Source organism: Solenopsis invicta, chromosome 4 (genome assembly GCF_016802725.1).
Source record: "Solenopsis invicta isolate M01_SB chromosome 4, UNIL_Sinv_3.0, whole genome shotgun sequence".
NCBI classification, from domain to species: Eukaryota; Metazoa; Arthropoda; class Insecta; order Hymenoptera; family Formicidae; genus Solenopsis; species Solenopsis invicta.
Window position 1 is genome coordinate 10,580,807 of NC_052667.1, and position 14,604 is coordinate 10,595,410.

General features: G+C 30.7%; 1 protein-coding gene across 8 annotated transcripts in view; it reads right to left on the bottom strand.

Moving 5' to 3' along the window:
* Positions 1-14,604, bottom strand: part of LOC105196054 (serine-rich adhesin for platelets) — a 69,275-nt gene that overhangs the window by 7,769 nt on the left and 46,902 nt on the right. For 2 of the 8 annotated variants that reach the window (XM_039448171.1, XM_039448169.1), the window contains exons 10-11: positions 6,661-7,062; positions 2,331-2,563 (exon numbers count right to left, since the gene is read on the bottom strand). In XM_039448171.1, coding sequence (XP_039304105.1) covers positions 2,331-2,563; positions 6,661-7,062 — 635 coding nt within the window. Of the gene's footprint in view, positions 1-2,330; positions 2,564-3,057; positions 3,166-3,644; positions 3,717-6,660; positions 7,077-14,604 lie in introns of those variants that run through there. The other 6 variants (XR_005574536.1, XM_039448173.1, XM_039448174.1 and 3 more) reach the window with 6 other exon arrangements.

Consider the following 14,604-nt stretch of genomic DNA (forward strand, 5'->3'; position numbering starts at 1 on the left):
CTATAAGTTTTGATATAAAGTAAATTTTAAATTTTTCTGAAATTTAGAAAAGGGGGATTTCGTAAAAAATGACATTTTCGAAAAATCTGAGCAAACTGTTACAAAGTATATAGAAATCCATAAAACTTTTATTTGAAACTTTTTTATATCTTTTACCGTTTCGATGGTATTACCTCAAAAAATCAAAAATTGATTTATTTCAAGAGCGTGTTTTACTTCTTGACAATCATGTGGGCCCGTATATAAAAATACGTGTCCCATATTTTTATCTGTACTACATATTAAAGGCTCGTCAAAATCAGAGAAGGACACTTCCATAGCGCACGAACAGGTACGCATACCATAGGTATAGAGAGGTTTTTAATTATTTTTGGAACATGGGAATGTCGGAACATAACTTCATCATATATCGCTAAATTCATAATAAAATAAGCTTTATTTCGCGTATAAAAAGAAATAAAAAATGGGTATGTGGTGGGAGAAAGTATAAAAAAATATTAAAATAAAAATTATTTTTTTTATCACTTATATAAAGTACTTATATAAAGTTTTTATCACTTATATAAAGTACTTTTCAAGCCATTCAACTTTTATTTAGAACATTTTTCTCTCTTATAGTTACAAAAAAAACCCGATTTTTTTCACAGAGGTGTTTTACCCCCTAAAAGTGCGTATGAGCCCGTATAAAAAAATACGTGTCTCTTATTTTGATTTAGAATACAATATATTCAAAGCTCATCAAAATCGGAGTGTAACACTTTAGTAGGTTTGCTTGCGAGTCAAGCAATCGCAAAATTGTCTAAACAGTTTTTTTAGTACAAAATCTTATCTTTCTAACGCCATCTAACGTAACCCGATCGCACTTATACAACGCAAGATACAGATTACTAAAGCCATTCATTAGAAAAATAATGGATTTCTTTTTATTGGGAGTATAAATTAGTTCGTTTTCAAAAAATGGCTCTGGCTGTTATGAATGTGTTATAGTGACAGCTGATTCTGATGGTTTCAGAGAGGTTAGACATCTGTCAATAATATTCAGTACATATCGCTTTGAGTTTCATACAAAACCCCTGTTTTTTACTGTGTTGAATATGCCAACTTTTGTAATAACTAAGCAGCATTTGCGGGAGGTTTTAGTTTTCTATTTTAATTGGAAGAAAAGCGCAGCTGAAGCGCATCAAATGCTGGTAGAAGTTTATGGTGACAATGCTCCAACTGATAAATCATGTAGGGAATGGTTTCGACGTTTCAAGAATAGTGATTTCATGGTTCGAAAGTGATGCTGTGTATCTAGTGGGATCAAAGGGGTGTTGTATACTACGAATTGCTACAACCTGGCGAATCCATTACGGGCGATCGGTATAGGCTATAATTGATTCGTTTGAGCCATGTATTACGAGAAAAACGGCCGGAATACAAGGAACGACGTGACAAAGTTATTCTGCTACATGATAACGCTTGACTTCATGTCGCAAAAGTCGTCAAAACTTATTTGAAAACGCTCAAGTGGGATAATTTACCACACCCGCCGTATTCGCCGGACATCGCTCCATCTGATTACTAGTTATTCCGACGGATACAGCAGGACACCGGTTCATTTCTTTCGCAGAAATCAAAAATTGACTCCTAACTTGGATCGCTTCAAAAAACGAAACATTTTTTCGAGATGGAATTCGAAAATTGCCTGAGAGGTGGGACAAAGTAGTAGCCAGTGATGGACAATACTTTGATTAATCTGTTCATTCAATTTGTTCTGAAATAAATGCATTTTTGACCACAAAAAAAAACGGACCAAATTAATTTATACTCCCAATACTACAATATATATATATATATATATATAGGGTGTTCGTTAATGCTTGTTCCCATGTTTTACCATAAGAGCACGCATTTGTAATTTCTAATATATGTTGGAAATACATATATCCGTCGGTAAATCATACTCTTATGGTAAAACGTAGGGACAACCATTAACAAACACTGTGTGTGTGTGTGTGTGTGTGTGTGTGTGTGCGCGCGCGCGCGCGCACATGCACGCACGCACATATAAATATAAAATACAGCAAAATTTATTTAAATATTTGAAGAATAGATATTTTATTGAATATTTCGCAAACTATTAATTTTTTTACTATTTGTCAAATTATTCTTTCATAACAAGAATTGATCCATTAATGATTTCTAACTAAAATATATTCTTTTTGTACATTTTTTATATTTCATATTGTTTATTGCTTCTCTCACAGTGCTTTCTCATAGCTTACGTAAAATTCATCATGTGATATATTCCATGCATTAAACGAGAAAGCAGATTTAATTATACGCACTTTTGATATGTTAGAAGATGTCACATCTAGATTGTAATCGTTGACAGAGCCGATTGAACCAAAGACTGGAGTGAACCCCTGGGAAGGACTGTTGTTGAAAGAACTATGGGACTGACTGATCCCACTGTCACCAGGACTCGGACTGCCAGAAGAAGTGGACAATTGAGACTGTGACTGATTGGAGCAATACTTGTCTCGAAACAGCGCTTTGCGTAACCGCGGTGAACCCGCTTCTGGAATTCAGTCGACAAAACAAATCAAATTGTGTTTAATTTAAGAGAAAAAGAGTTATGGAATAAAAAACTCTAGTTCTAATTCAGTTATTTAACATCTTGGCACAGCAAAGATCAAGCCACGTTAAACTGTGTTAATCAAAATTTAATCAATTTATCAATTTATTAATATAACTAAAAATTTTGTTCTTGATTATAGTAAATTATTAAAAATTTTTAGTTCCCTAGAAAAAAATGTTAAGTATTAATCAAATTTTCAATAAATAAAATAAATTGTATAATTGTATATTTCATTCAATTGACTGGAATAACTAATTACAAATAATTGATTCCTGCTTGCGTTTCTCCTACGGCATTTGCAAATAAGATCATATTTCCCTATTATTCATCCGCTCTGACAGGTTAAAAATCAGGCAATATTTTGTTCTCCATTTATGCTATTTTGTGTATTATCTTTCTTTTACTACCACCCCCCCCCCCCCCATATTTGTTACCTTCTACATTTCAATTACGAACTCCACTCTTGCAATGCTCTTGACGCGCCATTATGACTGTCTATCCTTTTCTATTCACCGTTCTTCCAAATTTCAAACTGCATTCTCCTACACAGCAATCAAGTATTTTAATATGCTACCCTCGTCCGTTAAATCTTTCTCATCCATATTTTCTTTTCTCTCTGCCGTTATTAATTTAATTCTAACAAATAAACTACAGCATAACTTACTCTCTTACATTCAAATATTTATTATCTTTCTCTTATTATCAACTTCTTTTGTTTTGTTGTCTTTATTATCTTTTACTTTTTCATATATCTTGTATATTTTCAGATGCGCTTTGAAGCAGCAGTAACACCTCTTATGTATATGCATAAGTGTATATATTTTTGCTGTATGGCGTATTGTAACTCAATTGTATTTCATAATACACAATAAATTTAATTTAATTTAATTTAATTTAAAATAAATACTGCTGATTAAAAAATTAGTAATTATTGATAATTAAATTTAATAGCTGGTTTATATCTGGGCTCAGCAAAAAATGTACATTTCAGCCAATTTTCAGATTAAAGCTTTCCCTTTACCTTACTACTTCCCGCGCAATCCTAATGCCGACTGACACTTGCGTGCAAGCTGCTGAAGGGAAATAGCGCTACCTGAAAATTGGTCAAAATTTTGTTTTACTCTTTCAAAAAAATATACTCAAAGACAGAAAGTTTCCTAAAAAAATATTATACTATTATATTATTGACAACAATGAGTGAAGCATTCACAACAAATTTGTACTAAAAACACAAAAAACACATAAAAATTAACAAAATTTATTGGGTGTACAACGTAGTTCGGTCCGTTTTAAAATAATGGCTCTAAGTGCTATAAATGGTTGACGGCGACAGCTGATTTTTGCTGTATCGTGAAGTGTCAACATCTGTCAATCAAATATTGTTTACAAGCATTTAAATTTTGCACAAGTTTAATTTTTACTGCGTCGAGTTTCGTTCCAAATAAGCACCATTTGCAGGAAGTTTTGATTTTCTGTTTCAATTGGAAGAAAAGTAAAACTGAAGCGCATCGAATGCTTGTGGAAGTGTATGGTGAATCTGCACCATCGGATAAATCTTGCAAAGAATGATTTCGACGATTTAAAAGTGGTGATTTTAGTGTTGAAGACAAAGAACATTTGGGTCAATCAAAAAAATTTGAAGATAAAGAATTTGAAACATTACTTGATCAAAATTCGTGTCAAACGCAAGAAGAGCTCGCAAAAACATTGGAAGTTACTCAACAAGCTATTTCGAAACGATTCAAAGCCGCAGGATACATCCAAAAGCAAAAAAATTGGATCCTATACGAATTGAAACCGAGAGATATCGGACGATTTTGCATGTCCGAAATGTTGCTTGAACGGTACAAAAAAGTCTTTTCTGCATCAAACTATTACCGGAGACGAAAAATGGATTCACTACGACAATCCGAAACGCAAAAAATCGTATGTAAAGCCCGGCTAACCGGGAACATCAACGCCGAAGCCGAATATCCGTGGTCGCAAGGTAATGCTCTGTATTTGTGGGATCAGAAGGATGTAATCCACTATGAGCTGCTAAAACTTAGTCAAACCATTACGGGAGGCTTCTACAGGCAACAATTGATCCGTTTAAAGCGAGCTATAGCCGAAAAATGTCCAGAATATGCAACCAGACACGAATCCATAATCTTTCATAACACTCGGTCTCATGTTACTGTTCCGGTTAAAAACTATTTGGAAAATAGCGGATGGGAATCCGGCTTACCCGCTTTATAGTCCAGACCTTGCCCCTTCCGACTACCATTTGTTTCAATCGATGCAAAACGTTTTGACTGGAATACACTTCACTTCAAACAAGATATTAAAAATTGGCTCAATTCATTCTTGGCTTCAAAAGATGAACGCTCTTCCGCGACGGAATCCATAAATTGCCAGAAAGATAGGAAAAAGTAGTGGCTAGCAATAGACAATACTTTGAATAAGGTATTAATTCATTTTATCATTCAAATAAATGCGTTTTTCAAGCAAAAAAACGGACTAAATTAAGTTGTACACCTAATATTTTGAAATTAAATATATATATTTATGAAATTATGTTTTTCTAATTTAAAAAATATTTATTGTTTCCTATTAAAAAAGCTTACCGCTTTATCCAAAAATAATAATATTTCCAGTTTTGAAATTGCCAATTTGCATCAGTCAATTTCTTTCTCTGGCATTAAAAAGTGCAATAAAATTGTCTTAAATCATTATAATGTACATTCATTAGAATAACACAAGTAATCCAACTTTTCATCTCTATTTTTATTTTTACTTTTTTAAAAATTCCGATTTCTTAACAGTTTGTTCGCATTGAGTTAGTGCTGGATACGTATTTTGAACACTTGCAATTCTGTGGCTAATAGTATACCAAGGTTGCCCATCAACTAAATTGTAGAAAAGATATACAAGTTTTTCCCTCCAAACCCCAGCGCTACTTCTTAAAGCGTATTTAAATGTGACAACTTTGAAAACTGGTCCGGGTTACGCTAATATAGTGTGAGCACTAAGAGTTAAACTCGGCCAACTTTAACCATTGGAAAGGAACAGAGTTACCGTAAATAGAACCAACTCGGTTTTTATTTTCGTTGCAGTTTTCCTTTTTAAATTCAACTATTAATCATGGAACAATATTGAATGTTTACCATTGTTAAAAAATAAACTAGCAGCAGGCGTACTACAACTGACTAACAAAACAAAATGAAATTTATATAATTTTATTTTATTTCTTTATGTTAATTTTAATATTAATTATTTTATTAATAATAAAATATTTTAATATAATTAAAATATTAAAATAGAAATTAGTGAATAAATATTAAATCTATAAAATTTAATTTTTATTTAAAAAATTTATTTTATAATTATAATATAAATAAAATTTTAGGAAAAAAAATTTATTTAAATAATAAAATTGAAAAATAATATTATTATTAATTATATTCATGAAAATAAAAAATAGTAATTTATAAGAATAATAATAAATTTAGTGCCAGCAATTGCGGTTATACTAAGGTTATAAATAAATTATTTATAATTTTGAATTATATATAAATTTAGGATTTTTGAATAATTAAATTTTATTTTGTATGGTGAAATATTAAAATTAAATAAAAATTATAATATAAAAATTTAAATAGATGGAATTTGAAAAATTAAGTAAATAAATTAGGATTAGATACCCTATTATATTAATTAAATTAGGTCAATTAGAGATTAAAAATAATATTAAAGAAATGCTCAAGATAAAACTAAGCGCCGTATATGACTGAAAATTTGGGAGCAGCCATTAAAAAGATGTTGCTTTCACACCTTAAAACAGTTTTCGATTAGCAATATCATCTTCATGTTCAGGTTTGAAACTTACTAAACGACACTTATGTAATGAGTACCAATCTATTGCTAAAAATTTTGTATTATATTATATCTTCACACGCACACATACACGAATATTTACTCAATTATTTTTAAGAAAACAAAAATGTATTTCATAACTCCCTCCTTTTTCCTATTAATAACTAACAGAAATTACTTGCCTAATACGATTTTCTGAGTGTTTTTAGGAAGATCCAAGGTAGTGGGTTTTTGCTGTTTGGTGCCAAACAAAACTTTCAAGCGACTCGCTTTCTGCACGTGATCATTCTTATCTAAATGCATCTCGAATGCAGCGCGCATTCTCTCCTGCTCGAAGGGTGACGTCGGTATGGGTGGCGGTTGATACTGCGCGACATTCTTCAGACGATTCTTATCGCAGCTCGAATTCTTCTTGTCGCTACGTTTTAGCGAGTCCAGCCAACGTTTATCGATAGAATTGTGATCACAACGATTAGTAACATTGAAACTCCCCTTTCGACTAATAGATATGTCTTTCTTCACGCATTGCTGCTGTGACTCGGGCATTGCGTGACTCGCAAGATCGCCACTGGATCCAGAATATCCTATAAGCAAAAAACTTAATTTCAAATACTTTTACATTTGATTTATGAGACTAAAGAAATTCACATAGCACGTAACATACCAATAATATAATATTACAATATTATAATATCACAGTATTATATTTTTGTAATGTCTGTATCATAGAGAAAATGTGGAAACCTTAATATCGTTAAATTTAGTTTTCGCCGTTTTTTTTTGCTTGAAAAACGAATTTATTTTAATAAGAATATGAATTAATAAATTACTTATTACAAAATATTTTTCATCGTTTTCTATTACTTTTTTCTATCTTTCTAACAAAGGTAGATTCTGTGACGATGGAACAAACTGTTTTTTGAAGCAACCCATTCATCCACCTATTTTCGGAAATGTTTGTAACTGGAGAAGTGTGTAATGATGAACACGTGTTGCATCGACTGAAAAAGGTAATAAACCGTTAAGATCAAGTTTGGAGAATAGGCTGAGTGGAACTTTTCATTCGAACTTCAACAGTGTTTCTTTCACAGTTCTTGCAACACGTGACCGCGCGTTGTCTTGCAAAAAAATCACTTTGTGTCAATTACTAGATACTACTGGTCTTTTTTGCATCAATTCATCGTTCAATTGTTGATGGTGGTCAGCCATAATTGTTTCATTTGATTGCAGTAGCTTATAATATCAATAGTACTATAACTTTCAAACCCCTCATAACTCCAAAAGTAGTTTACAAATATAAATTTATTATAGTATTTTGACAAGCTTTTCAAAATTGCTATAAGAATATGTAATAAAAAATGAGTTTTTATTTAAAAATTTTAAAGTGAATTTTACGTGATCTTAACAATGTTATTCAAGGTTACACTAATAGCGAACTTGATTGGACTGCACTAATGCGCACTAAAGCCGCTGTATACTGTAAATAGAATAATAAAATATCAATTCAAGATTTTACAATTTAATCTGTTGACATATTTATATTAATACCTTTACATCAATTTGTGTACGACGGTTTTAATATGCACTAGTGCGTCCAACCAAATTCGCTGTAATATTGCACCATTTAAAACCCTACAAACCTACAATTTTTATATAAAGCATTTTTATCGGTAACTGTTATTTTCCGAAATATTATTTCACATTTTTAGAAAACTGCAATACATGTATAATTTTAAAAGATTACTAATATTATACAGTACAAGTACGAGTATAACATAATATATCAAAAAATTTTACTGCAATATTACAGTAATATTGTACAAACATTATAAATAATGAAATAACAATACGCGGCACCATCGGTAGATGGACACGGTAGCACTGTGGCGTTCTATTTCTTGTAATTAAAAAATTACACAGAAAATAAAATAAAATTTAAAAAATGAGCTTTTAGCTATGTTCTAATAAAATAATGATAAAATTATGCCTTTTAAAAGTGAGTTCCCAAAAATGGCCTTCGAAATAAAAGCAAATAAATTATATACAATAACACACTGCAATATATTTATAATATAAAAATTGAAATAATTTGATTTCTCGCAATATTATGTAATACAAATATTACAAATACACTAGGCAACAAAATTATCGCAACACTCATTTATACCAAAAAATTTTGCATAACTTCAAATAATTATAACTTCGTTAAAAATTATTGTACTTGAAAGTTTTTTTTTCATTTTAAAGCTTAAAGTCTCTACTTTAAGATACATTTGGTCAATTTTGAATTTCTACTTTCCTCTTTTCGCTGTTTCTTTAAAAGCAAGGACGTGTTTTGTTTCCAACATTTGCATAGTTTGACGCACTCCACGGAGTAGGATGAATTTTTTTCGCAAATGTCACAACCATCATAAAATTTGGAGTTTTTTCCTGCAAAATAAAAAAAAATTAAGTTTGTACGTTTTTTTTTTTTTTTTAGCAGTTAGGATGTATTAAAGTTATGTATGCATTTTTGTCAGTTACCGTCAGCATTACCCGGTGATTCGTCTCATTGATAATGAAGCAATCTTCTCTAACTGACGTTATTCGTTTTCGACCTTGTCCTCTTCTTCAACAAAATCCGTCTGTTTCTTGATAACGAGCCCAAACTCGAGAGATAGAGGATCGATGAACACCTCTTTCATCATTCTCTTTACAACATAGCTTTGATTCAATCCTTCCAAAAGAGCAATGATTTGCCCACATTGAATTTCGTTCAAACTAGGCATTGTTACGACTTTATCGTTTGCTTGTTGAGTGATACAATAAAGAATAAATTTACGCTTATATAGAATTTTGTTTTTTATAGTTTTTATGGGAATCAATATAAAACGTTACATTTCATAGCGTTTTTCCGAATCATGTAAAAACTGTAAAAAACAAAATTCTGTATAAGCATAAATTTATTCTTTACTGTATCACTCAAGAAACAAACGATAAAGTCGTAACAATGCCTAGTTTAAACAAAATTCAATGTAGGCAAATCATTGCTCTTTTGAAAGAATTAAATCAAAGTTATGTTGTAAAGAGAATAGGTATTCATCGATCCTCTATCTCTCGAGTTTGGGCTCATTATAAAAGAAACAGGCAAATTTCGTCGAAGAAGAGGACAAGGTTGAAGACAAATAACGTCAGCTAGAAAAGATCGCTTCATTATCAATAAGACAAATCGAAATCCGGGTAATGCTGGCGGTAACTGACAAAAATGCATACATAAGTTTGATACATCCTAATTCCTCGAAAAAAAATCGTACAAAGCTGATTTTTTTTTTCAATTTACAAGAAAAACTCCAAATTTTACAATGACTATCGTGATATTTGCAAAAAAACTTTATCCTACCCCGTGGAGTGCGTCAAATTATGCAAATGTTTGGAAACAAAACACGTCCTTACTTTTAAAGAAACAACGGAAAATAGAAAGCAGAAATTCAAAATTGACCAAATACACCTTAAAGTAGGGTCTTTAAGATTTAAAATAAAAAAAAAAACTTTCCAGGACAATAATTTTTAACGAGGTTATGAAGATTATTTAAAATTGTGCAAAATTTTGGTATAAATGAGTGTAGCGATAATTTTGTTGCCTAATGTATTACAATAATACAATTGTAATATTATTGAGGTGTATTTTAATGAATATTTTAATATTACTATGAAATCTTTGCAATATACCAGCAAAATTCATGATATCTCATTGTAATATCTCTACGGAAAATTAATGTTGCTGCAATATCGCTTACATACTACATAAAATATTATAAATTTCGAAGTATTGAGATTGTTGTTATTTCTAACAAAGGTTTCTTTTCAAAGTGTTTATTAAAATTTTGTGAAAGAATTCGGTGTTCAAATTCGGATTTCTTCATGCGGCTATAAAATATTTTTATTACATAAGTTTTCATTAATATTCCTTAATCATACAACCACAAAGAAAAGCCACTTGAGTTTTAAATATTAAATTTAAGAAAGCACAAGAAAGAAGATAATATAAATTAAATGGCATATAAAGATTTGTTCGCAGTATACGGAATTAAAAATATAGAACTCGAAAAGTGATTAAACACAATTTAAACAGTTAACATTAACTTAAAACAATGTATGTTTGAGAATGTAAGTGAATGTATGTTAGGACTGTAACTAACAGTTAAAAAAAATAATACGTAATAATCTCATAAAAATATAAAGAATATTACTGATTCCAATTCAAATTATTGAATGATAAATGCAAATTAGTAACTTATTTTATTATATTAATAAAAAAAATACAATAAATACAATTTACGTATTTGCAACGTAACAAAAAGATATCAGACACAACATCAGAAAAGATAAATTAGTTTTACAACTAACTTTTTTTCACAACTAATAAAATTAATAAAACGAAATAAACATTTTCTATCTAATTAAATGAAAGTCGTAAAACCATGAAACAAAATAACTCAATACAACTTTTTGTATTAATTGAAATAAAATAAATTTTGAAATAAAATTAATATTCTTACTTCTTACTTCTATAGTTATAATTAAGACTTGAAAGTTCATTATATCATATTTTAGTATTTCTTTGTTCAGATTTATCAAAACAAAATCTCGTTAAAACTTTCGTATATAATTGTGATAGCAAAACCGAAAATTTAAAATGATGTGAAAATCTCGCTTTCGCATATGCAAATGCGAATATTTATTACAACCCTATTATATGCCATATTTATCGCTAATCGATTACTGAAATTTTACATTGTGTGATAAATATATTTTTTTAATTTTATATAAATTTTTCAGAATTTCTGTATAATTTCACAGAAAATTTGTCAGATTTTTTATACAAATCGGAACACTTTTCAGAAATATTTAGAAAATCTACATTTTCAGAATTCTTCAAATATACAGGGTGATTCAAAATAACCTATTGGTCCCGAAGCTGGCATATTCGTAATCGAATTCTGAGACGATTTTTCCTTTTGCAAAAATTTGTCCGGAGCTTAGTTTTCAAGTTACAATAAAAATTAGTTAGCGTATGACGGGTCAGGTACACCTTTGTGAACTTGGCACCCGACTTTTAATAAATTAAAATTGCAATAAAGAAAACGTTAGTTTTTCGTTTTTAGTTGTTTGTAGTAACAAAATTTTCGTTTGTAGTTGCATAAATTAAAAAATAAAAATTTTTTAAAAATGACTGTCACCCGACTTTGAAATAGAGAAAAAACACTTATATATTCTGATTCAGAATCGTTTGTAGTTGTTTGTAGTGATTTTCCCGTCGTTTGTAGTTGAACCGTTTAAAAGTTACAATTTTTATATAAACAAATATCGTAACTTTGTCAATTTTCGAGATACCTCCAATCCGCTCGACAGCCTTTTTTTAGAATCGTTTGTAGTTGTTTGTAGTGATTTTCCCATCGTTTGTAGTTTAACCGTTTAAAAGTTACAACAATTTTTATATTAACAAATATCGTAATTTTCTCAATTTTCGAGACACCTCCAATCCGCTCGACAGGCTTTTTTTAGAATCGTTTGTAGTTGTTTGTAGTGATTTTCCCGTCGTTTGTAGTTGAACCGTTTAAAAGTTACAACAATTTTTATATAAACAAATATCGTAAATTTGTCAATTTTCGAGACACCTCCAATCCGCTCGACAGGCTTTTTTTAGAATCGTTTGTAGTTGTTTGTAGTGATTTTCCCATCGTTTGTAGTTGAACCGTTTAAAAGTTACAACAATTTTTATATAAACAAATATCGTAAATTTGTCAATTTTCGAGACACCTCCAATCCGCTCGACAGGCTTTTTTTAGAATCGTTTGTAGTTGTTTGTAGTGATTTTCCCGTCGTTTGTAGTTGAACCGTTTAAAAGTTACAACAATTTTTATATAAACAAATATCGTAAATTTGTCAATTTTCGAGACACCTCCAATCCGCTCGACAGGCTTTTTTTAGAATCGTTTGTAGTTGTTTGTAGTGATTTTCCCATCGTTTGTAGTTGAACCGTTTAAAAGTTACAACAATTTTTATATAAACAAATATCGTAAATTTGTCAATTTTCGAGACACCTCCAATCCGCTCGACAGGCTTTTTTTAGAATCGTTTGTAGTTGTTTGTAGTGATTTTCCCGTCGTTTGTAGTTGAACCGTTTAAAAGTTACAACAATTTTTATATAAACAAATATCGTAAATTTGTCAATTTTCGAGACACCTCCAATCCGCTCGACAGGCTTTTTTTAGAATCGTTTGTAGTTGTTTGTAGTGATTTTCCCATCGTTTGTAGTTGAACCGTTTAAAAGTTACAACAATTTTTATATAAACAAATATCGTAAATTTGTCAATTTTCGAGACACCTCCAATCCGCTCGACAGGCTTTTTTTAGAATCGTTTGTAGTTGTTTGTAGTGATTTTCCCGTCGTTTGTAGTTGAACCGTTTAAAAGTTACAACAATTTTTATATAAACAAATATCGTAAATTTGTCAATTTTCGAGACACCTCCAATCCGCTCGACAGGCTTTTTTTAGAATCGTTTGTAGTGGCTTGTTTTAGAATTGTTTGTAGTGATTTTCCCAAAAATAATGATGATAAATATAAAATAATAAAACAGCATAAAATACAAACAAGCTACAAACACATAAAAATCCCAAAAATCGATACACACACCCGCACGCACTCACGCGCGCGCGCGCGCGAGCACACACACACACACACACACACACACATTAACTACAAACTATTCTAACGGACAAATCACTACAAACAACTACAAACGATTCTAAAAAAAGCCTGTCGAGCGGATTGGAGGTGTCTCGAAAATTGACAAATTTACGATATTTGTTTATATAAAAATTGTTGTAACTTTTAAACGGTTCAACTACAAACGACGGGAAAATCACTACAAACAACTACAAACGATTCTAAAAAAAGCCTGTCGAGCGGATTGGAGGTGTCTCGAAAATTGACAAATTTACGATATTTGTTTATATAAAAATTGTTGTAACTTTTAAACGGTTCAACTACAAACGATGGGAAAATCACTACAAACAACTACAAACGATTCTAAAAAAAGCCTGTCGAGCGGATTGGAGGTGTCTCGAAAATTGACAAATTTACGATATTTGTTTACATAAAAATTGTTGTAACTTTTAAACGGTTCAACTACAAACGACGGGAAAATCACTACAAACAACTACAAACGATTCTAAGAAAAGCCTGTCGAGCGGATTGGAGGTGTCTCGAAAATTGAGAAAATTACGATATTTGTTAATATAAAAATTGTTGTAACTTTTAAACGGTTCAACTACAAACGATGGGAAAATCACTACAAACAACTACAAACGATTCTAAAAAAAGGCTGATGAGCGAATTGGAGATGTCTCGAAAATTGACAAACTTACGATATTTGTTTATATAAAAATTGTAACTTTTAAACGGTTCAACTACAAACGACGGGAAAATCACTACAAACAACTACAAACGATTCTAAAAAAAGCCTGTCGAGCGGATTGGAGGTGTCTCGAAAATTGACAAATTTACGATATTTGTTTATATAAAAATTGTTGTAACTTTTAAATGGTTAAACTACAAACGACGGGAAAATCACTACAAACAACTACAAACGATTCTAAAAAAAGCCTGTCGAGCGGATTGGAGGTGTCTCGAAAATTGACAAATTTACGATATTTGTTTATATAAAAATTGTTGTAACTTTTAAACGGTTCAACTACAAACGACGGGAAAATCACTACAAACAACTACAAACGATTCTGAATCAGAATATATAAGTGTTTTTTCTCTATTTCAAAGTCGGGTGACAGTCATTTTTTAAAAATTTTTATTTTTTAATTTATGCAACTACAAACGAAAATTTTGTTACTACAAACAACTACAAACGAAAAACTAACGTTTTCTTTATTGCAATTTTAATTTATTAAAAGTCGGTTGCCAAGTTCACAAAGGTGTCAGGTACAAGTGGTAGACAGAGGCGGCGCGACTCCACTGTTACACGCGGGTGTTTCCGTGGAGCACCTCCTGCGCTCAAATGACTGACAAAAGGACATCACATTCCTATTTAAACTTTCTCTCTCTCTCTCTCTCTCTCTTTCTCTCTCT